At 51.5% G+C, this 27,957-nt stretch overlaps 6 protein-coding genes across 8 annotated transcripts; 4 read left to right on the top strand and 2 right to left on the bottom strand.

Annotated features, from left to right (window-relative positions):
• Nucleotides 1-85: 85 nt before the first annotated feature.
• On the bottom strand, nucleotides 86-5,449 carry AAFC00_003874 (uncharacterized protein; the record flags this gene model as incomplete). 2 transcript variants are annotated; one of them, XM_069343416.1, is made up of 5 exons in its annotated part: nucleotides 86-466; nucleotides 523-5,115; nucleotides 5,191-5,217; nucleotides 5,320-5,340; nucleotides 5,411-5,449. In XM_069343416.1, 5 exons carry the CDS (start codon nucleotides 5,447-5,449, stop codon nucleotides 86-88), a joined length of 5,061 nt encoding a protein of 1,686 aa, XP_069201241.1. The 2 variants fall into 2 exon arrangements, with proteins under 2 accessions (XP_069201241.1, XP_069201242.1); XM_069348118.1 differs by lacking the exons at nucleotides 5,191-5,217; nucleotides 5,320-5,340.
• Nucleotides 5,450-6,222: 773 nt separating this feature from the next.
• Nucleotides 6,223-7,174, top strand: AAFC00_003873 (uncharacterized protein; the record flags this gene model as incomplete). Its single annotated transcript, XM_069343415.1, has 3 exons — nucleotides 6,223-6,241; nucleotides 6,319-7,096; nucleotides 7,159-7,174. The coding sequence occupies 3 exons, from the start codon at nucleotides 6,223-6,225 to the stop codon at nucleotides 7,172-7,174; spliced, it is 813 nt and encodes a 270-aa protein (XP_069201240.1).
• Nucleotides 7,175-12,949: 5,775 nt separating this feature from the next.
• Nucleotides 12,950-13,814, top strand: AAFC00_003872 (uncharacterized protein; the record flags this gene model as incomplete). 2 transcript variants are annotated; one of them, XM_069343414.1, is made up of 2 exons in its annotated part: nucleotides 12,950-13,724; nucleotides 13,786-13,814. In XM_069343414.1, the coding sequence occupies 2 exons, from the start codon at nucleotides 12,950-12,952 to the stop codon at nucleotides 13,812-13,814; spliced, it is 804 nt and encodes a 267-aa protein (XP_069201239.1). The 2 variants fall into 2 exon arrangements, with proteins under 2 accessions (XP_069201239.1, XP_069201238.1); XM_069347763.1 differs by having other exon boundaries at nucleotides 13,304-13,724.
• A 1,051-nt stretch (nucleotides 13,815-14,865) lies between these two features.
• On the bottom strand, nucleotides 14,866-17,324 carry AAFC00_003871 (uncharacterized protein; the record flags this gene model as incomplete). The annotated part of the gene is made up of 4 exons (XM_069343412.1): nucleotides 14,866-16,753; nucleotides 16,811-16,936; nucleotides 16,989-17,032; nucleotides 17,097-17,324. The coding sequence occupies 4 exons, from the start codon at nucleotides 17,322-17,324 to the stop codon at nucleotides 14,866-14,868; spliced, it is 2,286 nt and encodes a 761-aa protein (XP_069201237.1).
• Nucleotides 17,325-17,983: 659 nt separating this feature from the next.
• Nucleotides 17,984-19,132, top strand: AAFC00_003870 (uncharacterized protein; the record flags this gene model as incomplete). The annotated part of the gene is made up of 5 exons (XM_069343411.1): nucleotides 17,984-18,078; nucleotides 18,141-18,460; nucleotides 18,518-18,622; nucleotides 18,679-18,927; nucleotides 18,996-19,132. 5 exons carry the CDS (start codon nucleotides 17,984-17,986, stop codon nucleotides 19,130-19,132), a joined length of 906 nt encoding a protein of 301 aa, XP_069201236.1.
• A 4,309-nt stretch (nucleotides 19,133-23,441) lies between these two features.
• On the top strand, nucleotides 23,442-26,210 carry AAFC00_003869 (uncharacterized protein; the record flags this gene model as incomplete). The annotated part of the gene is made up of 1 exon (XM_069343410.1): nucleotides 23,442-26,210. The coding sequence occupies one exon, from the start codon at nucleotides 23,442-23,444 to the stop codon at nucleotides 26,208-26,210; it is 2,769 nt and encodes a 922-aa protein (XP_069201235.1).
• Between the last annotated feature and the right edge of the window lie 1,747 nt (nucleotides 26,211-27,957).

Genomic DNA, 27,957 nt, shown 5'->3' with positions numbered 1-27,957 from the left:
AAGATGAAAACACTCCACCACTAGTATACATCGTGTCCCGCCCGCGCCAACCTCTCCTAAACACGAGGCTTTCATCTCAAGTCCTCTATCGGAATCCGCCGTAGCCCATACCGGTGGGCTGAGCCATCATGCCCGTCGCCTGCGGCATCACACCATTGCCGTACGGAGTTGGGCTCGGTGCGCCGCCCATCGGGCCTTGCGTGAGCATCAAGCGCGATCCACCGAGGATGGGCGTGTTGTCCTCGTCCTTCTGCTGCGTCTTCTCCTTCTCCTTGCGCTCCTCGTTGTCTCTCTTCAGCTGGTCGATAGACTGTGCCTGCTGTGCCATGTAGTTGATCATAAATGGCATCGTGAAGTCGTTCAGTCCGTGACGCCATGACAGCTCCATGACCACGTGAAGAGGGATGAGGTCGTAGCATGCGTAGAGCATACCGACGTAGCACTCGCGGCTGCCAATGTCGACAAACTATAGCGCAAAATATTAGCAGATACATCACAAGAGGGCCTTGCCAAGTCACTTACGTAGCGGAGAAGCTCCTCCACGACCTCGCCCTTGTTCGAAATGGCCGCCGTCTCGATGGCGTCCTTGAACAGCTTGTCTTGCTTGGACAAGGCGATGGATTTGTCCCATCTCTTGTTCTTGCGGTAGATGTTTGCGGCGATCTGTCTGAAAAACACGAGATTATGCTTCTCTAGACGTTGCGCCAGCGTGAAGTGATCGTAGTTGTCGTAATTCTCCACCGAGTCACGGAGCGTCTTGTAGTCTTCCTCTTCGATCAAAAGATCGTTGATGGCGTCGTTGACTGCCCGCTTGTTCTGAGCTTGCACATTCAGGAGGAAAGGCTTGATCAGGGGGATGTTGTCCGACTTCTCGAACATGCGAACGACGCGGTTCACGTCCACACGAGGCGTCAGTGCCTGGAGCAGATCCGTAAGTAGCGATGGTTGCTCCTGCAGATAGAAGTTGAGCGCGCGGTAGTAGATCTCCAGGTTGGCCACCTTGACAATGGTATCCTTGAAAGTGTGGTGCTCCCAAGCGTCGGCCGCGCGTTCCATCATAGCAAGAGCGGCGTTGTCCCATTCGTCGTAGTGAGCGTACAGGAAGACGAGCTCGGGCCACAGGTGAGCCTCCTCGCAGGCGCGAATCATCTTGGGGATGTTCAGACGGCCCCAGAAAATGCGAAGGTGCTCCATCACGCGCTCTGGATGGTACTTGGTCAAAGCTACACCCAGCGAGGTGAACATTCCCATGTGAGCTCGTTCAAGACCCAGACCAGCTTCGAGAAGGGAGATGAGCTCATCAAAGTAGCCATTCCACTCGTATTGCTTGACAAGGTCTGCAAGTTCGTCGGCATGGACGATCAGGTTGAGACCGCAAATCTGCGCCAGGCGGAACTCCTTCTTGGCCACACAGGCTTCGTTGACCTGCTTCCACACCTTGACACTGTTCGCCTTGCGCGCGCACTCGACTGCACCTTGGTAGTCCTCAAGGTGGACGAGCGTGGTGGCAAGCTTGGCCCAGTTCGAGATGCTGGTGTAGAAGATCTTGGCGGCCTCGTGGTAACCCTCTTCGTACGCCTTGTCTCCCGAAACTTCGACATCTGCAACGTTAGAAGCGCGGAGGAACTCTTCGAGCTCAGGCAACTGGTTGGTGCGAGCGAAGCAGAAAGCGAGACCGGTGTCAATTGCAGGCTCACGCAGGGTCTTGCGTGCCATGCGCAGATACTTGATGAGCTCCTCGTCCTTGCCAGCGTGAGTGGCAGTCTCGATGACCTCGTTGTAGTTCGATGGATCACCTGCACGGATGTAGGACTCGACTGAATCGCCAACGCGAAGACCATCCAGTTGAGCCTTGGCGACCTTACTCCAAACCTCAGGAAGGTCGACCTCCTCGGCGAAGTCGCTGGCACGGTCTATTGACACAACATGGTCGACGAGGACGTTGCTTGCGGCGAGGTAGTTCTTGTCCTTCTTGTAGATCTCAAAGGCCTCCTCGTACATGCCAACCTCGATACACTGAGTCGCGATCTCGTCAGGAGTGTATGCATCGAGATTCTGAATGTAACCAGAGACACGAGCACGATCAGACTTGCAGGCAGTGAGGATAAGGAGGTTCTGCAGGGTGGTGTTGTCGCTGAAAGTCGAAGGCTCAAGGATAATCTTCTCAAGGAGCTCAATCAACTCACTGGGCATATCAGCATCGATAAGGGCCTGCACGACAAGAGCAATCTTTGCAGGGTCCTGTGCCTCCGGCACGGCAGTCGCAATGAGTTGGTCGACAACGGAGCGGCGGTGCATGTTGTTGGCACTGAGGACAAAGCTCCAGATCTCCATATCACCACGCTCGAGGAGGTAGCGAGCCTGAGCCCTGAACATAGAGTTCTCGTTGGTGATGTTGATCAGCTCGAGATCGTTCTGACCCTTGCTGTAGGCAATGAAAGCCAGGTTGGGATCACGCTTCTCGCAATACTTACCCACCTCGAGGGTGTTGTACTGATCGTTCTCCTTAAGGAATTTCTCAGGGTCGTTGTTGCTGTCGATGTAAATCTTGGCAAGGGCGTTGTAGATGGCCTGATCGTCGACACCGCGAGCAAGCAGGCTCTCGAGGAAAGGAAGGAGGAGCTTGAGACGATTGCGAGTCTCGACCTCTTGGACAAGCTGTCCCACGGGGATCATCTCAGGCGGCACAGATGCGAGAAGACCCTTGATGATGTTTTCATCACAGTCGACATCGAGCAGACCTGCGATGACACCAGGAGTCCTGCTCGGGTTGACGCGCTGCACGTAGACCTCGATCGATTTGAATTGCTGGTTCTTGTAAAGGAACAAGACAAGGTCGTGGACGAGATCGAAACGGTCGCAAACAATGATAAGAGGTAGTTGATCGGTGAGATTGGCCTCCTTGAGGAAGTTCTTCATCTTCTCCGGATCGTAGTAGTCACTCTCGCGACAGATTCTCTCGACTTCCTGCATCTGTCCCATTCTTGTAGCGGCCTCGATGTACTTGAACGTGACCTCCTTGTCCTGAGCCACGTTGACAATGCTGCCGAGGTAAAAGTACAGACCCTCGGCGGTCTTGTACTTCTCGAGCAGGTCGATGATGCGGTGGGGTTCGAACAAATCCGAGTACTTCTTTGAGATGTTGACGACAGCCTGGAGGTTCTGGCGGATGTTGAACTTCATCATCTCGTCCAAGCACTCGAGAGCCAAATCGACAGTGAGGTTGCCAAAGTAGGCAATGAGGAACTCTTCAGGAATCTTGTCGGTCTGGACAATCACACGCTTGACAGAGGCTGGGTCGGTGTAGTGCTCCAGAGCCCTGGTCATCAGACCTGCCTGCTCACAGAGCTGGCCGACGCGTGCGCGGTCGTAGTGAGTGAACATCTCGTTTCCTAGAATAGCATCTGCGACTTGAGGAGCGTTCATGAGGTTCATCTCGATAAGACGAGTCTGGAGAGGACCGTCCTCTTCCCTATTAGCTGAAAGGACATCCAGTCCAAAAGCGGTAGCCTGCTGGATCAGACCCTGAGACTGGAAGACGTCGAGCACGCGGCCGGTATCGATCAGTCCAGCGTCCTCCTTTGCCAAGGCAGTTGCGAATTCGGCTCCCTTCTCCGGGTTCACTCTAATAATGTGCTGGAGTAGGCCATTGAAATCGGGGGTGTAGCCAGTCTCTTTCGAGTAGGGAATAATCTGCTCAAAGTTTCCAGACTCAGCCATGGCGGCAATGACCTTTTGTGAGACACCAGCCTCCTTGTAGATCTGACTGGCCAGATTTAGGTCGTAGGGTCGGACAAGGTCACCGAGCTGCTCGGAGCAGCCAAGTTTGCCCTCAGACATCCATTTCTCCAAGAGGTGCTTGCGGTTCTGGGCGAGGACAGGTCTCGCCAACTCGATGGTCTCGTGCTGATTCAGCTTGCCTTGGTCAAGGAGCATACCGAAGTACTGCAAGATGACGGACAGAGCGCCTTGCTGAGCAGGAACAGACTTGAAGCGTTCAATGGTCTGTGGTGTGCGAAGGAAGCCCTGGGGCGAGTTCGCAGCCGTCTTTGCAGCCTCAGCATACTGACCGTTGGTGAGTTGGTACTCGAACTGCTGCTGGTAGATCGACTCGGCTCCAGCTAGACCGCCACGAGAGGCGAGCTTGTAGGCGACCTGTGCATTCTCCGGGTTCTCCAACAGAAAGGGGATGACGTTCTGCTCGTCCAAGCTGACCTGAAGCACTTGTCCCTTGCGGTTGACGGCAAGAATGCCCGTCGAGTCGACATCGGAAGCGCAGGTGAAGACGGTGTCGCTGGATATTCTGTTCATGAAGATCGCAGAACCGGTCTCGAGGTCGTAAAGGTGGATGAAGCCGTACTTGGTGACCATGTAGATGATCTTGTACCTGTCCGCAATCTGCACTGCGACAGGGAAGTCGTTGGTCGCCTCGGCGGGGAAGAAGACATCCATGGCCTTCTTGGGGAACACAGGGTTGCCTTGCTGATGGTCAATCTCGATGATGTGTAGCTTGGCGCCGGTGGGAGTCCTGTTGCAGAAGGTGAAGAGCTTGGTGTCGGCAGGGGCGCCCTCGAGTCTGATCTTGCCAAAGGAAGCGGCATGACCCTCGATCTTCTGGCTGACACCGCGGTCGACGGAGAAGAGCTGCATGGTTCCGACAACACGTCCCTGGACCTGGGAAATGCCAATGAGAACGCACCACTTCTCGTCTTCGCTGACCCTGTAGCTGATGATCTGGCAGCCGCTGAGCTCGCTGTGGCGGTCAAACATCTTCTTGGGCTCGGCCTGAGCGGGATCGAAGACATCCCAGTGGTAGACGGCGTTGGTGGTGACGAGACCCAAGCTCTTTTCGCTGAACCACTTCCAGAAGACGACATCCTCTTGCATGCTGGTAGATTTGAGCTTGCTCTTAGAAGCGAGGTCGAAGATCTGAAGGACGCGTTGTTGCGCCCTCAAGGCGACGACCTCCCGCGTCCAGTGCATGATGGCACTGTCGGCTCTGATGGGGCGGCGTGTGACGGCATTGTTGTTTTTGAGGTTGATTATGACCACTTCGGGCTGCGTGGCCTCGGGCAATTGCTGGCGCACACAGACGTAGTAATCTGACTCTAATGTCTGTGAAGGAGGATGATGGTGAGCGGGCGAACGAGGTACAGAAGAAGGGGTCGGAGGCTATAGGCATTGACTTACACATGAGCTGAAACTGATTGCTGATTGCTACAAGCGGTGAAGACACGGTCAGTACGAGAACGGAAGGCGCACGACACCAGAGTGCTGCCTAGTGGTGTGTGAAATGGGGGCAGTCGCTATTATACTTACTTCAATTCCAGCTGATGAGAGCTACAGCAATGTTAGCGGGTGTCGTCGCACGGAGGATGAGCTCAGCAACTCGATGGGAATATATACATACCTGGAGGAGCTCGGTGAACTTGATAGGGAGAGGCGCCATTGTCGCGGTGCGATCTCATCCGACCTCAGGAGTAGGTAACAACAAGTAAGAGCGGGAAGGAAGCTGTACTTTACTGTACTTTCAGGGCGCCGAGAGCCCGACAGTGAGGATTGAATATGATACAAACAACGCGCGTGAGGCGATTGGCAATGAGAATCGTAACAGCGTCAGATTAGAGGGGGTAGCGGTTATGATTAAATCCAAGAGTGGGTGAAAGGAGGGAGAGAGGAAGACAGAAGTGATGTTTGATTGCTGATGCTGATGCTGATGCACACTTGCACTGCTTGTTTCCTCCAGGTCTCTCTGCACAAGTGTCGGATTACGAGTAGTTTGGGACCAAAGAACTGGGGAGTGCAGCTCAATAGGCCAGGCCAGCTTGCCATGGCTGCAGCCAATCGTTTCATCCAATAGAAGCAGCACGGATGCCTCAGGGACATGACGGTGACACTTCACTTGGGGGTCTTGGCTCTGACTCTCCAAACTTCCTCAATTAACAGTTGACTGAGTCTACGCAATTCCACGCACGGACCCTCCCACAGACTCTGGCGGTCGGGCACGAATCCGAATCGGGCAAGAATCACAAGCCAACCAACTTTTTCCCTACAGCCCACCAAAAGATCCATTTACCCCTCGTATTGTTGTTCACATTCCATCTGCCATCTCGCTCTCGCAGTCTACGCTCTTCTCCACAACACCAGCAGTGCTCGCGCAAAGCATACATCCGTTGACTCTGTACGGATACTCACCTGTCGACTCACTCCAAATCAGCAAACATGGCCGGTGGATCATGGGGTGCGTCATCTCTCTTCACTTTGCGCAAGAACAAAACACCAAAGATGCATGTCAGATCTAACCCTTGACTCTCACAGACGACGAAGAGTCTGAGAACGAGACTCCCTCTTCTCCCCAGATTGTCGTGCGTCGCGGCCGATTCGACGACGAGGAGGAGGATGACGTCCTGGACTCGTGGGACGCCGCCGAGGACTCTGAGGTAGAGAGGGAGAAGGCCAAAAAGGCAGAGGAGGCCAAGCAAAAAGCCGCAGAGGAAGCCAAGAAGAACCACAAGTCCAAGTCGCAAAGGATCGAGGAGAGGCGGCAAGAGAACCTGAGGCGAAGACTGGCCAACGAGGAGGAAGAGGACGACAGCGAAGAGGACGAGGCCGACCGTCGTGCCAGACTACGTGCCGAACAGATCGAGTCCGACCTCAAGCACGCCGAGGACCTTTTCGACGGCATCGGTGTGTCCAGCAACCGCGCGGCAGGCAAGCACATCACTGTCCAGGACGATGATTCTGGAGAGACCATCGATCTTTCCACTCTCGCCCTCTTCAACCCCAACACCAAGGATCAATTCACTCAGCTGCGTGATACTCTCGCTCCTCTTCTCGCCAAGAACGCGAAGAAGGCACAGTACACCCTCTTCATGCAAGAATTCACCAAGCAGATCGTCAAGGAGCTTCCCAGCGACCAGATCAAGAAGATCGCCAGTGGTCTCACCACCTTGTCCAACGAGAAGATGAAGGAGGAGAAGGCTGCAGAAAAGGGTGGTAAGAAGACCAAGGCTGCAAAGACCAAGACCAGTCTTGCCGGTGGACGTGGCATGGCTGATAGAGTGGACACGGCTGCATACGATGACGGCCTCGACGAGTAAGTTTTTAGTTCTGATGATCATCACACTCGTTTTTCTCAGTGCTGACTTGACACACTAGCGACGACTTCATGTAAAGTGGTGTAACGAAAAAAAAAGCGCTGCTTACTTCTCAGCAAGCCAACTTCACTGTGGCCTGCCTCATTTCGGCTTCAAACACATCTACCTCTACCATTTCGCCTTGCTCGCGAAATCAGTCCTTTACAGAACATCAACATCTCTTGCATGACCCGGCGCTAGTAGGCACGAATGATGCTTGTATTTTTGATGTTTGCATGGCTTGATTAGTATATAATTCCAACTCAACTTCTTCAACTTCTCTGGATTGTACTTAATGCCGTTGCCCAAATGTTCGCAGCTGGCCATCCTGGCCTGGCCATACGTCTTCCGCCAAGTGTTCCGTGATCGGTCATTGCGTCAAGGCAAATCGGTGAGTGACTAGCACAAGTGTTCCGTAGGATATCTCAAATGGCAAATCAAAAGGCTAAAGCTGGGCATGTCGAGGGGCATTCACTTTCTTTTTATTCAAGTATATATTCGATGCGAACTTTGTACAACCCACGTACGGCCACAGGCAGCTGAGAACTGGGCATCCCGTCCGCTCTGCCAGACATAAGCAGTTGACCGGCTGATTAGTACTACGGTGGGTGACCACGTGGGAATCCCAGCTGCTGTACGTTTTACTTTTGTTTTGCTTCTGGTCCTGCTAATGCCTCCAAACCCTCGACAAGTTTTGGCAAGTCGCAAGATCTAACGCCACGACCCGATCAGTTCGTGCGGAGTTTTAGGATCAGTCCCCAGCTCTCGTGGTGACGGCAGGTAGAAACCTAGACCGACCGGTCCATTTTCTTGTTTTCCAGGCGCATACCTCGAGATTTTGCTTCGGCTCCAACACGTGGAATTGTCTATATCCTCCAATCTCTTACCTTTCCAGGCTCTCCTCCTTCTCCAGGACCATACACCTGCGATCAACATGATAAGACCTGCGGCACTTAGACTCACTCCCACCCCGATTCCGGCTTTTGCACCCGTGCTTAGAGAGGGGTGCACGTCGGCTGCCGAGGCCGTCGCTGTAGGCAGGGACGGTAGTGTAGGATCTCGTGATGTAAATTCACCGCTGGCGGCGGCATCCACGGCTCCAGTAGGCGTGACCACTTGCGTTTTTGAGGAGGTCCCCATGTCAGTGTTCATGGACGATACTAAGTTCAGACTTGACCCCAGCACGGACTGGCCTGACAATTCGACCGATGGCGATAATGTAGATGTTGGTCCCAACAAGCCACTCGACGAAGCAACCGCCTCCATGGGACGGACGTAGAGGGTTGCGCTCATGAATCCATCCCGCTTCTGCTCGTACTCTGTGCCGAGAGCATTGACGACTCGCAGGACGTAGATCTCAGAAGCATTCAAGAAATCGCATTTACGGTCCACAGATACCACTTTTGGGCACTATTAACTAACACACCAGGTTCTGCATTAGTAAATTTACAGGAACCATGGATATAAGCAACCACATCGAGAAACTCACCAGCTAGAGAAGTCGGCGAGGTGAAGTCCAACCCTGCACTGAGCCACAGATTAGATTTCCCATAGGTCGTGGTCCAACTAGCATCCAGCGTTGTTCCCACTGCGTATGTAATAACGAGTCCATCTGGCTCATCGAATCTGCCATCTGTGTATACCAGAGGTGCGTTGCCTGGTAGAGGCAGTGGATAGCCTCCGAGAACTAGCTCCATAAAGTACACCAGCAGTGTGAGTAGAAGCAGCATATTTGGCGACTAACTTGTGTGTACAGAACTGGATCACATACAAGCATGATAAGACCATGACCTTCTACTACAGTTAGGCAAAACAGTATAGATATCACCAGGCATTTCGCTGTTGTACTGTGATGAGCAGTTGGATCATTAGGCTATAAGCGCGCGCTTACAACCAGAACGAAAGCTAGTGGGGATGAAGAGTGTATTTCCATTTCTTCCTAAGATTTTCTCATAAGTCAAGGAGATGTACAAACGATCAGAGACCTGCTACCTAAAGATGTGGGCGCTAAGTATCATCAACGAGACGAGGTCGGCGTCGGGGGCTGGCAATGACTATGCTGAGAGCGGAATTTGCGAGTGTTTTGGATAAAATGATCAGACACCCAACGCATGACCTATGTAAGCGCCATAGTACCATTTAGCGCCGACATCATCTAGTTGAAGACAGAAACACTCGACGATGCTGATAATAGTATCACTCTCAACGGACGGGGCCCAGTCTTGTTGTATATAGAATTGATAAGAGCTCTTCCTGATTTTTACCCCTATATCGCATCATACATTCTTTCGTCTCTTAGCATGTCGCTGACGACTTGTCCATCTTTTCTTCGCCATAAGACATTTCTCTTATCCGCTCTCTTGTTATTAGTGATGTTAGTACAAGTCTGGCATTTGTCGCCGAGTTCGAACACGAGCCTCTTTGATTTATGGGGAGCAAGTGACGAGACGACCTGTATATGTTTGCCAGAGCTAGAAGATACCTTGGTAATCTTGAAGACTGGGGCGACCGAGATCGAAGAGAAACTGCCGGTGCAGCTCAGAACAACATTGCGCTGCGTTCCTAACCTCGTGATATATTCAGACCTTGAAGAGGAGGTCGAGGGTCATCACGTTTATGATGTGCTTGAAGACATTGACGAAGACATCAAAAGTACGAATGCAGACTTCATCTTCTACAACCAGTTGCAAGAGCAGGGCCGCAAAGCCTTCCAACCATCCGAATTGAAGAGGTGGGCGACAGCAACGAATACAGCAACAGGTATCATGGATAACCCAGCCTAGCGCCTCGACAAGTGGAAGTTTCTACCGCTGGTTGAGAAGGCTTTCTTACACGGACCAGAGTCCAAATGGTTCGTCGTCATAGAAGCAGATACCTACATTGTGTGGCCGAACCTTGTTGATTGGCTCTCGCGACTTGACCCATCTAAACCTCACTATCTTGGGAGCGAAACTCAGGTCCTGGATGTTTTGTTTGCGCACGGAGGCTCTGGTATAGTCCTCTCGAACTTTGCGGCTCAGATGGTCTCGGAGCAACGCGATCAGCACGCGGCGATGTACAACAATTTCACCTCTACACAAATCGCAGGTGATTGCGTCTTGGGAAAGGCGATGAGCGACGCAGGGATTCCGATGACTTGGGCATGGCCGCACCTGCAAGGTGATCGACCTAAGAACATAGATATCGGCGTGGTACATTTTGGCAAGACACTTTGGTCTCACGAGGCTGTCAGCTTTCATCACCTATCGCCGAAGGATTTTGTCGAATTCTGGGAGTTTGAGAAGGCTTGGAACAAGGCAGTAAGTCAGGATGGTCTACCTAAGAGGCAATGTCTGAGACATTTAGGGACAACCACTCTTGCGTCACAAAGATGTCTTCGAGCACTACATCGTTCCAAGGCTTGCATTAACGCGTGAAGACTGGGATAACCTGTCGAACGTGATGATACCTGTCAATGGCAGCGAAGCACACATCACATCAGTCGAAGAATGCCGGTCTGCATGTGAAAAGCAGCAGGAATGCATGCAGTTCCGATACTCGTCCAGCGGATGTTCGATGTCTTCTACTTTCAAGCTGGGTCATGAAACGGTGCAGGGCGGAGGCAGAATCGTCCAGTCTGGTTGGATGCTGGACCGATTAGATGCATTCACGGAGAGTATGGGATTGTGCGGAGATGAGACCTGGATATTGCCCTCCTGACCAAACCCTTTCAACGTCTATATATCTATAATTGAGTAGTGAGAGAAGGTCATTTAGCTGTTTTGATAAGACGAGCTTCAGAGCCACAATCTACTGTATCTCTTTTCCCTACCTCTCAAGCATGAGATGTGTCGCCATCTTCGATAGTCCTCAGTGAACATACCATATCATGAGATATCGTATCCTCATACAAAGAGTGAAGTTGCAGCTGCCGGCCGTTCACCAACCCACGACTGCACCCATCTTGATGGACCGACCTGAGTTAACACTGATACATCCGTCCTAAGTCCGCTCATTCAGCGAGCTTGCTTAGTCTCGCTTGGATTAAAGATAATCCGGCGCCGGATGACTCACCTCGTACCTGGCTCGTGCGCCCGGGCTCATGGGGTATATATACTTGCCTTCTGAACCATCAACACAACTTTCTTTCTTCATACTTACCTTGTGATGGGGGGGGCGATCAAAAAGGCCTTCCTCCCGAGAGAATGCCCTGCATTGCACAGCGCGGCGGCGTGCTCTCGTGCATCTGTCTTCGGATGGCTGCTATCGCGCAATTTTTGCTGGACTCCTGTCTTTCATTGATGCTTTGGTCGTGATGACTGGAGGTCGAAGAAGGTTGTTGTGATCTCTGTAGTAACATCCTTTGTCTGTGTATAAGCTTGATGTCGCTCTATGTCAGACGTATCAAGCGTGTAAATGTTGTCTCCCATCCCGCCCCAGACATGTAGCATCCTAGTGTCACGCCCTAGATAGACTTCATGTACCTTACCTTAGGTTTAGTGAACCTCGTGAAAGCAATTGACGTGAGCTGAATGCGACTAGCCCACCCCTCTTCAGGGACGATTGTTTAGCTCTCTGATAATTCTACAGTACAATTGACTACAGTGTGAGTGTCGCATCACAGTGTTGCTCGACGCTTATGCAGGGAAAGCTTGACCTGGCGCCTCAGCGTTGCTGTTCCTAGGTACAGTACCACAACGGCGCATGTAACATACTTAGGTGGTGGTCCAACACAAGCTGTGCTTGTGATTGCTTTAGGTTCCATCTGAAATACGTGATGAGTATGGACTGACTGCGAAGCAGCTTCAGTCCTCATAGGTCTGACTGTGCTTTCCTTTTTCGGTCTGTATACAATATGCTTATGGATCCTATATGTACATGTACTCCAAGGTAGGTGATCATGAAGTGAATCTGGATAGCGGCGCATGTATCCAAGGTAGGCGCCATTCCCGTCTCCCACCCGCCGCTATATAATACAAGTTCTATAAGTATACAGCTGAAATGTCAGACCCTTGGCTATCCGAGGGGCCAGCCTTCGATGAAAATGAGGACCGTCCGGCCGCCTCGATGAGTGGGTGTGACGTCTCTCACGTTTCTCTCTTCTTACAATGGCTATGTACCTTACGTAACCCATCTGAATACTGCCAAACTACCATAAAGCGGTTAAGTTCAAAAGCAGCAGGGCGATGTTTGAGTAAGGGAAAGAATAATGTCGCATTGAGCTGCTACGATTATGATTATGAGGAACAATCATCGTGCCTCCGGGCCATCCTGGCGACGGCACAGCGCTACAATCAAGATATGCATTTTTCTTGGTCTAGTTGTTTGCTTCCTCGTCCTCTCTGTGCCCGGTAACGGGCAGCAATCGAGCTTCAAGAATCCATTGAATCCTCCAGAAACTCGTCACGAGGAGAATGTGGGTAGCATACATATGCCACGTACGGATGCGACACCGAGCGGCGAGCATCCAGTCGTGCAGGACAATGCCGTCGACAGGCCTCCTTCTCACAGGCGGAGTTATAAACGCCACGAGCAGCACGTTATACGCCCAAGCCATACTACAACTGCTGAGCCGACATTGATCTCGCATCCTGTTGATGAAGTAGAAGATATTCGAGCATCAGTACAGACAGTACTCTCACGACTTCCAGAAGAAAGCCTGATAGATGATCTGCTCGTCTATTTCCACTCTACGGGCGCCCAGAAGCTCAGAGAAGTTGGCGCGAGGACGCGGGCGTTCAAATCCTGTTTCCACATCTGGGAGGCACTCCATCTAGTGAGCGACAATAGCAGTATACACGTCCGTGACGATGTGTTGCGTTTGATCCGCGATGATGTCGACAACAAGCTGGATCTCTCAGGCTACACACTTGCGCAAAAGCTACGGACGTACGAAAGCTTCTCGTTATCTTGTTACTGGCCTTGGAGACCTGCTGTTCCCTTGGACTTCTCCCTACTTTGCGGATCATATGAGCTTACGCGCTAGTTTTCACAATGCCGGTCGGGGTATCGTGCTGTCTGCAGGAGAAGCACAGGTTTCATACCCCCTAGCTACAATCCCTGTAATGCGGCATTTGGGCTGCGATCTACCTATAGAGGTCATGTACTTGGGAAACACAGACATCAGCGACGAATACCGAGATCAGTTAGAGAAACTTCCGGGCGTGATCACCAGAAACATGAAACAGATGGTTCGTGACGACGGCCGGGAGCTAGCTGGTTGGGCGGCCAAACCCTTCGCTATGCTGCTATCGAGCTTTCGAGAAGTCATATCCATCGATGCGGATGCTGTCTTCTTCCTCAACCCAGAGCTCCTGTTCGAAGACCCACAGTACAAGGAGACCGGAGCTCTGTTCTTCAGGGATCGCAGTATCTTCCCAGAAGAGAAACGCAAGTGGCTGAACAAAGTTCTTCCCAAGCCAATCGCACGGTCTGCTCGTGCGACGCGTCTATGGACTGGCGAGAGTGGGCATCAACAGGAGTCGGGCGGTGTTCTAGTTGACAAATGGAAGCATTTCGTCGAGCTCCTGCTAGTGACGAGGATGAACGGGCCAGATCGTGATGGTAATGCCGAAGAAGGCATCGAGGGGATCCACGATATGGTCTATGGTATGTCGGAGATGTGAACTGCTAGATCGTGTCTAGCCAAATGCTGACTTGCGTATGAAAGGTGACAAGGAAACATTTTGGCTTGCATGAGAGCTCCTAGGGAATAGCGACTATGCGTTCTATGACGGACATCGTGGCACGATGGGATCCGAACTCTACGGACCTATCAAGCAAGACACTGCGACGCCTCCAGCTGATGCTGAGATATTCAATCAAAGCACTATAACCAGTGCTACCCAAGGCTATGACGATGACTCAGAAGCAAAGGGCAGCGAAGAAGACGATAAGGGACACTTCCGACCTTCCATTGCTCAGACCGATTCGCCTCTCCTAAGCGTCGGGGATGTACAGACAGATAACACGATCGAAGACACACTTGACAACCCCGCCCAACCCACAGACCCAGCAGACACTCCAGAAACCCCGAAAAGAAGAACCTCAATACAACCAACCACAGAAAGCAACCACACAATCTGCGGCCCGCAACTCCTGCACCTGACCGCCTCCCTCCAACCCCTCTGGTTCAACGGCTGGATCGCCCTCGACAAATACAAAGACGACGCCTCCCAAAGCATACCGTCTGATTTCGAAGTCTACAACATCGAGCCTCCATTAGCTAGTGTCAAGGATGTGTGGAAGCTGGGGGAGGACAATATGGCTTGTTTAACTACGGATGCTGTGGTGCGGTTCACGGCGTATGAGAGGAGGGTTTTGAGGCTTGATAGGAGACTGGCAGAGGAGGTGGGTGCTGTTGGGAGGGGAGTCTAAGGAGATAAGGTGGTTAGATCTTGGCGATGGTGTCATGTTTTTCCATAGCGAATGTTTGTTGGTTGGAGAAGATGTTGGCGCTTGGAGGCCTTGAAAACTTGGGACATTATATTTAGCCTACGTGGAACCTAGATTTCATATTCCTGCGCGAACTTTACACACGCACCCATTGATCAAACTCAACCCATCATTCAGGATCACGTTGGCTGGTCTATCTCAAGAACTTAGGGCAAGGAAGCAATAATAGTAAGAAGTGAAATTCAATCTACACAGTTTCCAACCCCAAAATTACCAGTTTTCGCTCCAATTTACATTTCCTACAACTACACCACCCATTAATCCATCGACTGACTCGGGCAAGACGAAGTAGACCCTAGATACGCCTCGGACTATACCGCGGCTGTCCCGGAGCGGGCGAAGTCGACATACACTGTCCCAAACAACCAGGTGGGCAGGCGTCGGTAGGGTGACCCTGTCCATCAATCGACCACTTCGCGGACGAGGAAGGCGGGATTATCGGAGCCTTGTCGAGCAGAGCCTTACGCGCCACTTCGGGTACGACACTGCAGCCGTCTACTCGAAGTGATGGATTACGGTCGATGGAAGAACGAGGGTCGTTGGTGGGTGAGTAGGAGTGTATTGGACTCGTGGGTTGCGTGCGGATTGGGTCTTTCGAGCTGCTTGGCATGGTGCGCTGTGGTGGATCGAATATATTGGACACTGGCAGTGTTGCAAATATGCAGTTTGGAGGATATGGTACATCGTTGGGTCTTGGTCTTGGTCTTTCACTTGGCAGTGGGAGTCTCGAGACGGGCTTCTTGGGGTCGGCGGCCATGGCGGCGCGGTATCTGTTGAGCAGCGGGAGCGCCTTTTCGGTCAGACTCGAAGGCCACTTGGCGGCGGAAAAGCACATCCTGTGCAGGGCGGGTGCAACGCCGGATACTTGACACAGTCTGATGGCTTCGCTGTCCGGGAGCGTCATCGTGTGTTCCAGGGTGCATAACAGACCTGCTTCGTTGACGGGGTGTAGGGCGACTTCCCAACCGTCGCGCGTGACGAGCTGGTCTTGGCTCATAATGAATGTCTTCCACTTTGCCAGGATCTCGCAGTGTCTCTGGAACCCCATTCCATTGGTCGAGGACGGGAGGAGACCTGCAGATTCGGCAATCTCGACCATCCATGCGCGGTTCTGCTCATGCAGCATCGAATCAGTCTTGCTGTCAGCATGTAGAGCATCGCTTGCAACACGAGAGGCCTCGGCACGCTCAGCATCCGCTTTCTGAATGATACGCTGGATCAGACTTCGGTTGATGATTTTCTGTTGCAGCTTCGCGTATTCACGCAGCGTCGCGGACTGCTGCTCGGTGTAATGGGGAACTCGACCCGAGAAACCACTAGCTTGGTCGAGTCTGCTGAGATATTGAGGTTCCGATTCACTTCCCCGGAAGATCCGGCCCTCGAGATGCACTGCCAGTCCAGTAGGATCACTGTGCGACCCACATTTGGCATCGTATAGTAACGTGCAAAGTGCAGCCCGGCAGTCTAATGGATAGCCATGTTTCCATGCTTGAGGTAAGGGTGGACTCGCCGCTTCTCGAGTCCTTATCAGATCCATAAACATCTGTAGGGTCGGTTTGTCGCACGTCGGACGTAAACCAGGTAAGCTGCTGACCCTTTCGGCGCACTCAACTGGAGCATCGTCTCCAACATTATTTACAATATCACCCTTTGTAGCTTCGTCCTTCTCATCAACTTCACTGGCAGCCGATTTGTTTCCATGCTCAACACAGGTTGTCAAGCGATCGGTAGACGTTCGGCGACCAATTTGATGAGCAGAAATCTTCTGACGAAGAGTTCCGGCCAGCATTGTGCCAGTTCCCTCATTGGAATGGGTATCATCGACAGGTGTTGGCAATGGTATCGTGGGTGCTATATTAGCAATTTCACTTCCACTGAGCCTGTCCACGGTTTCGGCAAGCCGTCGGCGTACATGCAGCTTGAGAAACGAATGAAGCTTAGTACGGATGTTAAATCGCGTATCATTTGCCGGTGTCGAAGCTGAAGCAAGCTGGTCTTGGCCCATGGCATCGGCACCTCGCACAGTGGCACCGTTTCTTGTGTCATGAGAACCTTCGGCGATTATTGTCTCTTCAGTAGGGGTATCCGGGCCTTGCAGAGCGCTGCGCTTTAGCTGGTCATCCATTTTTGAAGTCGACTGGGATTCGATAGATACAATTGATATAGAGTCATCCGTATCAGATCTGTCAAGTCATGTCAGCTATACTTTACGTTGTGTATAGAACCTTGTCGTCAATTACACTTCCAATCTCTCCGGTGACTCGTCGCACATGTCGTAGTCATCGTTTACTTTGGGATGACTTTCCAGGTCACGGAGTTGCGTCCACTTAAGGCCTACAGTATCATTCGTCTCCTCAATCGACGGCCTGCATTTCTTTCAGTACAACAAGCACTACAGTCCATGTGATGACGACCAACATGAAAGGCTCAGACATTCGGCTTGTGCTCTTGAGCTTCTCAGACTTTGTCAATGTTAGAATGTACTATTATCCTAGATACCGGAGCCGAGACGAGCTCTGAACATACTATTTCAACCAAAAGATGGTCGAAGCCCGGTGCCTTCGGATGAATGTGGCCCATCGCGTTGAGCTCACATACATTAACGAGACCCTTCTGGACTGCATCGAACGAGACTTGGGTCCATAATTGCTCGGTGCGAGAGACCAGGATCTCATAGGCAATGTATTCGAATAAATCGTCTCTGGCAACAGTAATCATGCCATCCGAGGACGATCCTGGTAACAGTGGGCGCATGATTCTTGGCTAATCAAAAGACTGTATGGTCGGCAAAGGAAAGGGAATGGCGAAGGCGTGGAAGAAGACATGTCTTCAACGAGGATATGACTTGGGTTTTGATGGAAATTTCATGTTGGATCTTGCCAATCAAGACAGGTAACGAACGCGCACTTACATGCCTGCTGGGACCTATGGCTACTGACAACGAGGGGAAAAGGACTCATATTATCAGACAGTGTGAGACATTGAACTAACTTACTAAGTTGATGCTCCGCAATCTGGACCCAGCTGAGTGGATTGTGGAGTTATCTTTGAAGACACCGATAGAGTCATTGGAGAGGGCACATTATGGTAAGCACACAGCTGTACTCTTCACCACCGACAAGTGAAGCAGAACGATTATACAGTCTCAGAATGAGAAGCCCGACTGGTAATTCTTAGCAGGATGGTCGACACTCGTCGGTGAATTGTAGGTAGATAGGTAGGGCAGGATGAGGTCAGGTAAGGTAGTCGAGGTAGTGTACTTGCACCTCACCAATCCCCGGGCGACGAGAGCTGGAGGTTCTCCCGAGGTTCATCCGCCATGTCGAGCTGCCAACCAACGTCACAAGGCAAATAGCAAGATAGGTGGTGGCAGCATCTATCTTTTCATAAAGGCATCAAAACACAATCAAGAGATGCATACAAGGTATTTCGGAGCGGCCGCCCTGGCCTTGCAATGCGCGCATGCGTTCAGAGATGCATCGCCCTTTTTCCTCTTCTCAACAAACGAGTAAGCGTCTCGCCTCTCCTCCATTCCTCCCACCAAGCCCATATGTTGACATTATGATATAGGCTCGACATCAACCTAGAAGACGCAAAAGTCGCCAGTCACTCGACCATCGAGTCTAAGCTCCGTCCATTAGTAGAAGGCTGCTCATCGGGCAGCATCGTCTTTGTTTCCCAACCTGGTGTCTCCGGTGCCGACTACGCAGCACACCGTAACACGCCATACCTCGAACGACGACTCGTCAGTTCCGATAAGCAAATCAAGACCGCCGCGAAGATATCAAATGCTGTCGGCCTTGTTGACGATGAAACGGTCTACCATGCAGTCAACAAGTACTGCACGAAGAACGCCGAGGGCTGGTCTTCCCTACGAGTTGATGGCGCTGGTATGATGATGCGGACATGGCAAGAGTGCAGGACACAGGTGCTGATCCGACAAACAGATGGCAAAATCCCCAAGCTAGAGAAGAAGTCGCAATCGATCAGACTTACTTTCTCTGCGCCTTCAGCAGACCAAGAGGAAAGGGCGACGACTCTCGCGCGTCACGGTATGTCCTTCATTCAGCACTTACTCTACACTGGACCACAGACCTAACATCGCCAGATTCATTCCTCAACGACATCTTGACGCAGCTGGACTCATACACCGTCGTCTACACCACTACTCCAGCAACCACCCAGGTCCAGGAGGCGATCCAACATCCCGAGCAGACTTACGAGATGGACAGCCCGTTCCCACCTGGCATGCACGGAGACCTCAAGCGTGACTTGAGCGGATACGAGAAGGGCTCGAACGGAAGCAACCTTGACTCCAACCTGCCCTTGTTCGAGAAGTACCAATTCGTGAACCAAGGTAATTTCCATCACAGCATCAGTTGTAGATCCCACCCGTCTTCTCGTATACTGACCACTCTCAATCAGGCATCTTCATCACTGGCTCTGTGTCCCTGCTCCTCCTACTCATCCTGTCTGTTGGTGTGAGCGCCATCGCCAACCTGGACGTGTCGTACATGGCCTTCAGCAAGGAGATGGGCCCGGCCGCCCAGAAGAAGCAGTAGTTGATATGTGAGGTGAACGAGGAAGAGCCACGGCCGAAAGGACATATCTAGTTGTTGTTGTTCGTCGAGCATATTGACACGTAGACATTATTCCAGGACATCGCTGGCACGGAGCACGCTGTATACAAATCTCATTACCCTTTTGTTTTTCTACCTCCCAAATCCAAATTTCTCTGATCTCGCACATCTGCTTCTCACCACAAGCCAGTAAGAGAGTGCCCGAAGGCCGAAATGATCGAAATGTACGAAAAACAGTGGCTTGCGCATCTGCAACCAGTAAACTGAGAATATCTACCGTCACCAGCCTCCAGTACCCATCTCACGTGTATCGAAACTTTAACATAACCACCAGATTACCTCAGCTCCTACATATGAGACAACGTTCTCCATTTGAAGTTGAGGCGTTGATTCAGGCTTCGCTTACCACGAATTGCGGATAAACAGAGCGACAGAAAGCAGATCACGCTGATGACTAGACAAGCCCATGCATAGTAGCGGACCGGAAGAAGGAAGAAGGATGAGGCTCTGTTGGGCTGACCCACGTGGGTTTCACGTACTGTACTTTGAGTACTGTACCTGCATCCTTTTTGACATAAAAGTACTCTGTGGCCGATCAAGGTCGATGAGCTTCACTCTCTGAGCTAGGGCTGGGCTAGTTGGAAGCATTGGGATAATTGAAAGCATTGAAATCAAGAGACTTGGAACGACTCCGATGATCGAAAATGCATGTCTTCTTTCAGCTCACGTTCCGAAGTCGCAATGCTTATAGAAAGTAACGTGGTTCTGCCACCGATTGACTTTGGGGCAAAGGTAAGTAGGTATTGGAGAATGGTCGTGTACTGCTGACCATTGAGCCTGTGCAGTAAGGTAGAACTCGAAAGGCGAAGCTTCGGTTTTCGCACTGTACCTTCCATAAGAGGATAAAGCTTTGTGAGACGGATAGAAATCAATCAAAGAACATTCGACGAGTTGTGTATGTGCTCGACCCTATGTTTCACGCAGAGAAGCGCCCTCCGCGGCGCGAGGGAAAAAAAGTGATCGAAACAGTGGACAATTCAATGCATAATGGAAAAGCTGGTAATTGAGTAATATATCCAATAGAGAAGTATCGGTTTCGTAAAGATTAACCTTCTCGTGAAATGTGTCCTCAGACTGCCCTCTCGTGGAGTCTGAAACTGTAGAGTTAAATCCCTAGAGGAAGTCTACCGTTCAGTACACTATGTAGTGTCAGTAAGATCGAAAAATGGGTTCAGACAGTTTTGCCTGAATTGATGCGTCGAGGTAAGGTTAGCAATATAAATATCTTAGAACCGTTTCGCCCACAAACGGCGATCGGAGGAAGTTTATTTTGCTGTAGGAAAGAAAGGAAAAAGTAGTAACATGAAGCGAGCTGAGCCTCCTCTTCATACCTACTGTAGTATGGCTCGCTTGCAAGGTACCTTAGTTACGTTAGATACGAATACTCTCCGCGGACGATATCCAGAGCGTCGTATTTTCAGTAAGTGTTTTTCAGTTGTTGATGTGATATACGACATCTGCTCTATAGATGCAGCACGCGCCAGCGCGAGTCGAAGTAAGGTAGCACATAGGCTAAGCCGATGCTTGAGCAAGGGTGATAGAGCGCCCGAAGTCGGACAGAGCTGTAGAGAACAGGAGCACACACCGCCGGCTGAATAGGTATAGAGGTGACACTGCACCTCAACTAAGATTCGATCACGATTGGTGTATCGGCCAGTGCACGATAACATACGATGCGGTGAGCCATTATGGACAATAGATCTTGATAGTTATATTTTAAGCTCCAGCGATGTAGTGAGTTTCGTAGCAGAACCAGTGAAATTCGAGGACCGACGGCTAGCAGACACAGAAAGTTCTACCAGTGATTAGTATTCGAGGACCAAGGCGAACAGCCACAATATGTCGCCGCACGATGAAACACATGATAAGAGTCTACCACTCGCCAGTACACGAGGGCGGGCGCTGGCTGAGGTTGCAGTGGTGCCAATAGACTTCACGTTTTGCGAAATACGAGTACACTTGCACTTAGAAACGGCAAGAGAACGAGAAACAGAATGCAAAGCCTCCCAGGGTGACCGTTGGCCGCTTTATCCGTTGGCCGGTGTTTTACCTGACCATTAAATCGAGCGAGAAACACTCTAACCCTTCGGGAGGTAAATTTGCCAATTATGAGTTATGAAGATCGGTACAGGCAAGCACCTGAGACAACAGACGCACAACCTGAATGAAGACGTTTGTCATGTTGTCAAGCAAAAGAACCTCATCTGTAATGACATCGCCAGTGACACAATTCACTGGACCGTATGCTCGTCCGTTGATGACCTGGGTACGGTAGCCGACTTTTCCTGTTTTCTGGGACGGACTGCTACTCCACCAAAGAGACGGCGTGTTTAGGGAACAGATCTGCCGATATGCTTAATGAACCCAGAGATCTAAGATTGTGACTAATCATAGAGTTTCTGTGGCTTTGAACATAAAACTGGCACTTATAGGTTTGGTGTCTATGCTATCCTCGAAGTGGCGTCGCGGTCAATGATAAAGTATCTGTTTGGCCGAAAGCAAGTCGCCTCGGAAGCCCAAGCCGATATGCTGTATTCGACTCGTATCAAGCGGGTGGCTTTAACGGGCCATCAAGAGTGGCATCGCATCCAACTGTGTGCTGCGATAACTGGTACAGAACTTTGGTCCAAAAAGTAGAGCTAAACGGAACTTAGAGACGTCTGGCAAAACTCCATGTGATATTCCCGAAAGATTTGAACCACGGATGTCGGCGGGTATGGGGGTTAGTGTAGCATTTACCCTGCACTGCAAGCCTTTGCTCAAGCCTCTCGCTCGGTGCAACGGAGTAGGATTCCGTGCTTCGACTGAAATGTACTTACGCAGTTACTCCATGGAGTGTTGTGCTTGGGAGGTCCCTTACGCGTCCCTGGAGAGATCGCCTATGATCTGCGCTGTTCAGGAATCCAGATTGCTCTCATGGATCTCGAACAGGCGACTGAACGAGAGATTGGCATGTCTGCAGCCGATAGTAGACGATTTCATAGTATCCACTATCTTCTGCCGCGATTGATCAGTTGCGCGACTGTCCAGACATAGCTGTGTCAGTATCAAAGAGCCGCCGTGACTCGTTCAGAAGACGTCGGGACCCATCACTCAAGAGCCTAGCGTAGATTGGAAAGAAGATGAATATTCGGTCAGCCAATGTCACGTATCGTTATGTCCGATATTGTGCCTTAGCGAATCGTACTTGTACAAGGCTAATCAGGGTAATGATTGACGTCAACCTCTTGTGAGTGGTCTCGCGCCATACCTGTTCGGGTCCAGCGCATGCACCAGTGTGGGAACACCTCGAGGGGAAAATCGAGGGTCACAGGGTCGAGCAGATGACGCTGGAGGTTACCAATCACACACTCGGCGTTGCTGAAAAGCGAAGATTATCTCGTTTACGCCGAACAAAAGCGACTCGGAGCAGACTCCAGAAGCGCAGGAGATCACAGGACAGGACATGATGCCAACGGCTGCAGAATTCGCAGGTAGCGGCAGTCGAAGGGCAGAGGTGGTCCATGACGAATACGGAAGATGTGCTCAGCTTTTCCACCCACAACATTAACAAGCAGAGAAGTTCCTTGGAGGTCTGGACCGCTAGCGCTTGAGGCTAGCTGCGAACTCTCAGCACCCTGTTCATAGAGCGTTACACAACCGACCCTCCGCCAGGCCTCGATGCGAAGGGGTTAGGTGGAGTCAGATTGAAACTCTCTTTGCTGCTTGCCATTCGTCAAATGTTCGTTGCGTCGCAAAATCGGGTTATGTCTGCTGCCTGCTGCGCTTCTTGTACCTGCCCTTCCCGACCACAACCATCGACGTTCCTGCCGATTCGATTCGACGTACATCAACACAATCCAGCGTTTTGGTCAATCGATCCGCCTCTCGCCAATTCGTCAATATTCAGTCTTCTTTGACATTACCTTAGGTTGATTGCGTAAAGGAACCCGACTGTCTCTGATATCTCGGATACTCGACACACAGTAGAAGCAGATTTCTTACCACTTTTGGCCAACATCTCGCATCCTCTTTACACTGAGCCAGATCTTCGTCCTTCCGTTCCAACGGTAAGATCGCATATATACACGGCATCATCAATCACGTCGTCGCAACGCTAGCATCCTTCGAAAAGACCCATCTGCCTACAACGACCAGACGAACTGCCTTGCCTTCTTCTGCTCTGCCGCATTTCAAAGCATCGTGCGACTGCCTAACCGGACGAACTGGAGCACCTCTCAGTGGACCCAGGATGGACGGGCAGGAGGCCGGAAAACTCCTTGACCCAGAGTTGAGGAAATCAATATGTTTGGCGCCCGCAGCCTCACCCGAAACCGTGATACACAATGGAGATCAGAACTTCTCTCGAGAACTCAATCGCCTTTACACCCCACAAGAGACTCAGGGCTTGGAGAGACTCGTCCAAATGAAGGAGAAGCTCCGCGGTGTTAGCACTGACGACTTCTGGGGCATCTGTGCTGAGCAGCTGGCAGAATCGTTGGGCGCTCAGCTGTCGTTCATCGCGAAGCGTATCTTGGTCGATGAGCAGGATGCCGCTGTCGAGATGCCGCCCATTGGCGAGCCCGGATCTTGTTTGATGGCTGCAGCTTGGTATTACAATGATGGGCATGGCCTGGCTGGTGCCGAGAAGAACATGAAATATCATGCTTACGGCTGCCCTTGCGGCTACATGCGTCACGACAAGGTCTTCGTCGTGCCGGAAAAGGTCGGCGAGATCTTCAGCAAGAACCCCAACAATCTGCCTTTCGCCGCAGACTCGTATATCGGCATACCGCTCTTCTTCGACAACAAGTGCTTTGCTCATTTCGGCATCATGTGGTCCTTAGAGGGCAATCGCAATCGACCCTTCTCGTGGTCCTACATCGAGCTTTTCATGCACGCCATCGAGGACATGATTACCGAAAGACTGCTCGAGGGCTCAGGCTTCATCACCATGAACGGCGTGCCTCGGGAATCTAACAGAATCATCCCACATGAAGTAGTCACCGCCGCACAATCACTACAACCTTACGCAAAGAGCTTGTCTCACGAACTTCGTACACCTATGCAAGGTGTTGTCGGCATGCTCGATGTTATGTACGCCACGGTCCAAGAGGCCGCCGAAGGCCAGTCCGATCCGACAGTGCGGAAGATCTTCGAGAGTCTCAAAGACAACATTGAGATCGTGCAAGATAGCTCTCGACGTGCCGTAGAGGCTGCTGACAACGTCGTACATGCCTACGACATGAATATGGGCATCCCGGAGAGCAGCCCACTCCGACACGAGGAGTCGACTGATTCCGACTTGCCAGAGACCTTCGCCAGCCATCCCGAAATACTTGTCGCCGGTAGCAATCTTCCGATTCAACGGCCTAATAAGCGTCGGCGAGACGAGGATCGAATCTTACAGGAGGGCTACCCAAGAAAATTACGAGCGACGTCAGCAACACGGTCCTCGAAGAACGAACTGAGTGAGACAGTCGAGCAAGACTTCCAATCGATACAGAACCAGCCCATGATCAAGCCACCACCACAGCGACCACCGATTGCCAGTGTGGCATCTGTGCATCCTGGCGACCGTCCAGTCGCCCCTGGTGTCCGTCACACCAATTTACGACAGGTCTTGCAATACGTAGTCAATGAGGGTCTCAAAGTTGGTGGAAGACCCGAGTCTGCCATAGCGAAAGAGACGCAGCTTGGCGAAGTCATCGAAGTCTGCACGTACTCCGCCAGCGGTGAACCAAGAACGAAGATTATCGAATGGACCGTGGATCCCGGTGTACAAGAAACCATTCTGGTAGACGAAAAGGACCTTGCCAAGCTTATCTCATGCGTATTTCTCAATGCTATCAAATTCACAGATCAGGGCAAGGTTTGTATGGCTGCTAAAATGAGCCCGAAGGGTCGCTACATTGTTATCAGATGCACGGATACCGGACCCGGCATACCTGCAGCTTTCTTGCCCAAACTCTTCCAGCCTTTCTCGCAGGAAGATCCGTCGTTGACTCGACAAAGCGAAGGCTTAGGTTTAGGTCTCTTAGTGGCCAAGGGACTTGCACGGAAATTAGGCGGCGACTTGTTTTGTATTCGCACGGAAACCGAAGGTCCTAGACAAGGCAGTGAATTCGAGATGAGAATACCAGTCACACCGGGCGAAATCGTAAGCCGGCCAGTCTCACCGTTCAGCTCGCCCCAAACCACACGACAACGGAATTCGGGGTCAGTAGATTCGGATGGACGACCTTCTCCAACGCCTGTTTACCCGCCCACCCCGACGACGAGTATGATTGCGAACACGTCGGCGAGCCGCCGCGCAGATATACCGGCGCCTCAATTGGACATGGACTTGAAATCTCGCAAACAAGGTGAGAAGCGCCAGAGCCAGAGTCATTCTCACTTCCCAGTCCTGCCGCACAGTGTCGCCAAGGCGAACGGAAACCGCAAAGCATCGGCAACACTGAATAGCATCGATCGCGAGCTTGCACTCAAATATCCGCTCACCTTCCTCGTTGCCGAGGACAACAAGATAAACCGCAAGCTACTGGTCAGCATGCTCAGGAAGTTTGGGTACAAGACCATTCATGAAGCCTACGATGGCGCCGAAGCAGTTCGACAAATGGCCAAACACGGGCATGTCGATGTTGTACTTATGGATTTGTGGATGCCGTTCATGGACGGCTATGAAGCCACCGAGAAGATTTTGTCTATGGAGTACGGAAAGAATGGTGTCGTCAATGGCAAAGGCGGACCTACTGTACTGGCCGTCACAGCAGATGTGACGAATGCCGCACTCGAAAGGGCGGCGAAGGTGGGCATGAAGGGCTTCATGACAAAGCCCTTCAAGCTGATGGACCTTCAGCGACTGATACAAGAATACTGTGCGAAGACGACGAGCGAGAGCGTCTCATTGCCACGCGAGATGGGAACTGGAAGCAATGGAGTGGATGTGATGCATCGGGCAACATCGGCCGCTAATGGCTTCACATCCGCACAGCCTACAACAAGCGAAGCAGCTTATTGATTCGATCTACGAGGTTGTGAAAGGTTGAAATCCTGGTTTGATTGGACGGTAGCGAGGCGTTCGGGCATCGAGTACTGACATGCTTGAGGATACGTCGCTTATGGGGGCTGGAATGGAAGGGACGGCACGCCTGGTCGTATGTAAAGCGAGAGGCTCGCGCGGCCGGGCTCTCTCGTTGACCTTTACGTCAATGATTCACGCTTATGATGGGATATTATAGAGGATCGCGACCTTATACCAATCTGTAATAAGTCGGGGGAGACGAGATACCAGTGTGTCCCGAGAATACAAGGGATGCATCGATCTACCTTGACAAGATCCGGTGTTGAATATTCAAAATCACCATTATCATCACTATAACTTCTGTAATACATGTGACCCAATTCTTGTCATGCTCTGATCAAGCCGCCCCTCGCAGAGTCTTGTTGATGGGATGAAGGTCTAGACCCATAGGCCTTCTGGCCCGTCGTCTAGAAACGCCAGGACTACAACATGACGACCACGCCATGCGAGCCCATGCTCTAGATGACAGACCAACTCCATGAAACCATCCGAGGACTCCTGCCGTCTTCCGGCTCATGTCAGAAGCTGTACACTGTAGTATGAGCAACCAGGTTGTCGCGATCTAAAGTTTTCCACATGCATCACTTTCTGCCGCGTTCATTCGTGGACCAGTAGCTGTTTGTCCCTAAGATCTAAAATGCCGTTCACAGGTTGCAACGTACATGCATACAACACTGCGCGCCTCGAACAACACCACTGGTCTGCGTGAGGCGCCCACAGAGTCAGACAATCAAACCTCAGACCTGGTGGCATGTCCCAGGTGTGGAGGGGCACATTGCGCAGACCCATCAAGCCATCAAGCCACCGAGCCATCTAGCCACCGAGCCATCTAGCCACCAAGCCAGCCATTGTGGTGCATATTTACAGTACATGATAGGGGAGAACAAGGTCGGGCCATGGGTCGGGCCCATCCCAGCCCAGACTCCATGACGAAAAACAAGCCGTGAAACTAGGTATGTGATGTGCGCTGCACGATGGTATCATTGTGGTCGTACAAGAGATGGTACGGCGATTCGTGCGACGTGGATACAAGATACCGAGCTGTATAGCAATTGTACTGTACTACTGTACTGTACCTTGATGCATGGACCGTCAGTCCATAAAGTATGGGGGAGACTAGTCCGGAGCGCGTCAAATGGCTTGCTCTGGACAGATCCAGAAGAACAATTGAATAACATGGTTATTACACGTTGTAAGATGCAGCACCTGTCGGGATGTCCAGAACGAACAAGATGTGAAACGGGAGACTGTGAGAGCCTAGATGCGCACATATGGACGGACTCGACCTCCGAGACTGAAACAAAGCCCGACGGCCTGGATACTGTAGCCGGTGGAACTGCTGGTGGCATGCTCTTCCTTGTATGTAATGTAATATACCCTGTCAATGACTTGCCATGGGATGATCACCTGTCGAAAACGTCGTCGGGATGATCTGATGGTAGAGTCAAGAGACTCGTCGAGGCCTTTTAGAAAGGAAGAAAGATGGGTTGAGGCATGCGCGCCACTGTAATAACTGCCGTCTGGTAATTGAGGGCTTGTCTGTATGGACTTGTCTAAAGGCAAAGAGTAACCCTTGGCGAGATTGCCAACATGAGGGGAGGGTCGGGCCCTTGATTCCGAAGCCTTGGGGTCGTTAGGGCTGGAGCAGAACAGGGACAAAGCCGATAATCAGCCGACCAAAAAC

This window comes from Neodothiora populina, assembly GCF_041146345.1.
Source record: "Neodothiora populina strain CPC 39397 chromosome Unknown canker_contig_16, whole genome shotgun sequence".
Classification (NCBI taxonomy): Eukaryota; Fungi; Ascomycota; class Dothideomycetes; order Dothideales; family Dothioraceae; genus Neodothiora; species Neodothiora populina.
Note: the sequence above shows the minus strand (reverse complement) of the source record. Positions and strands in the feature narration are given on the sequence as shown.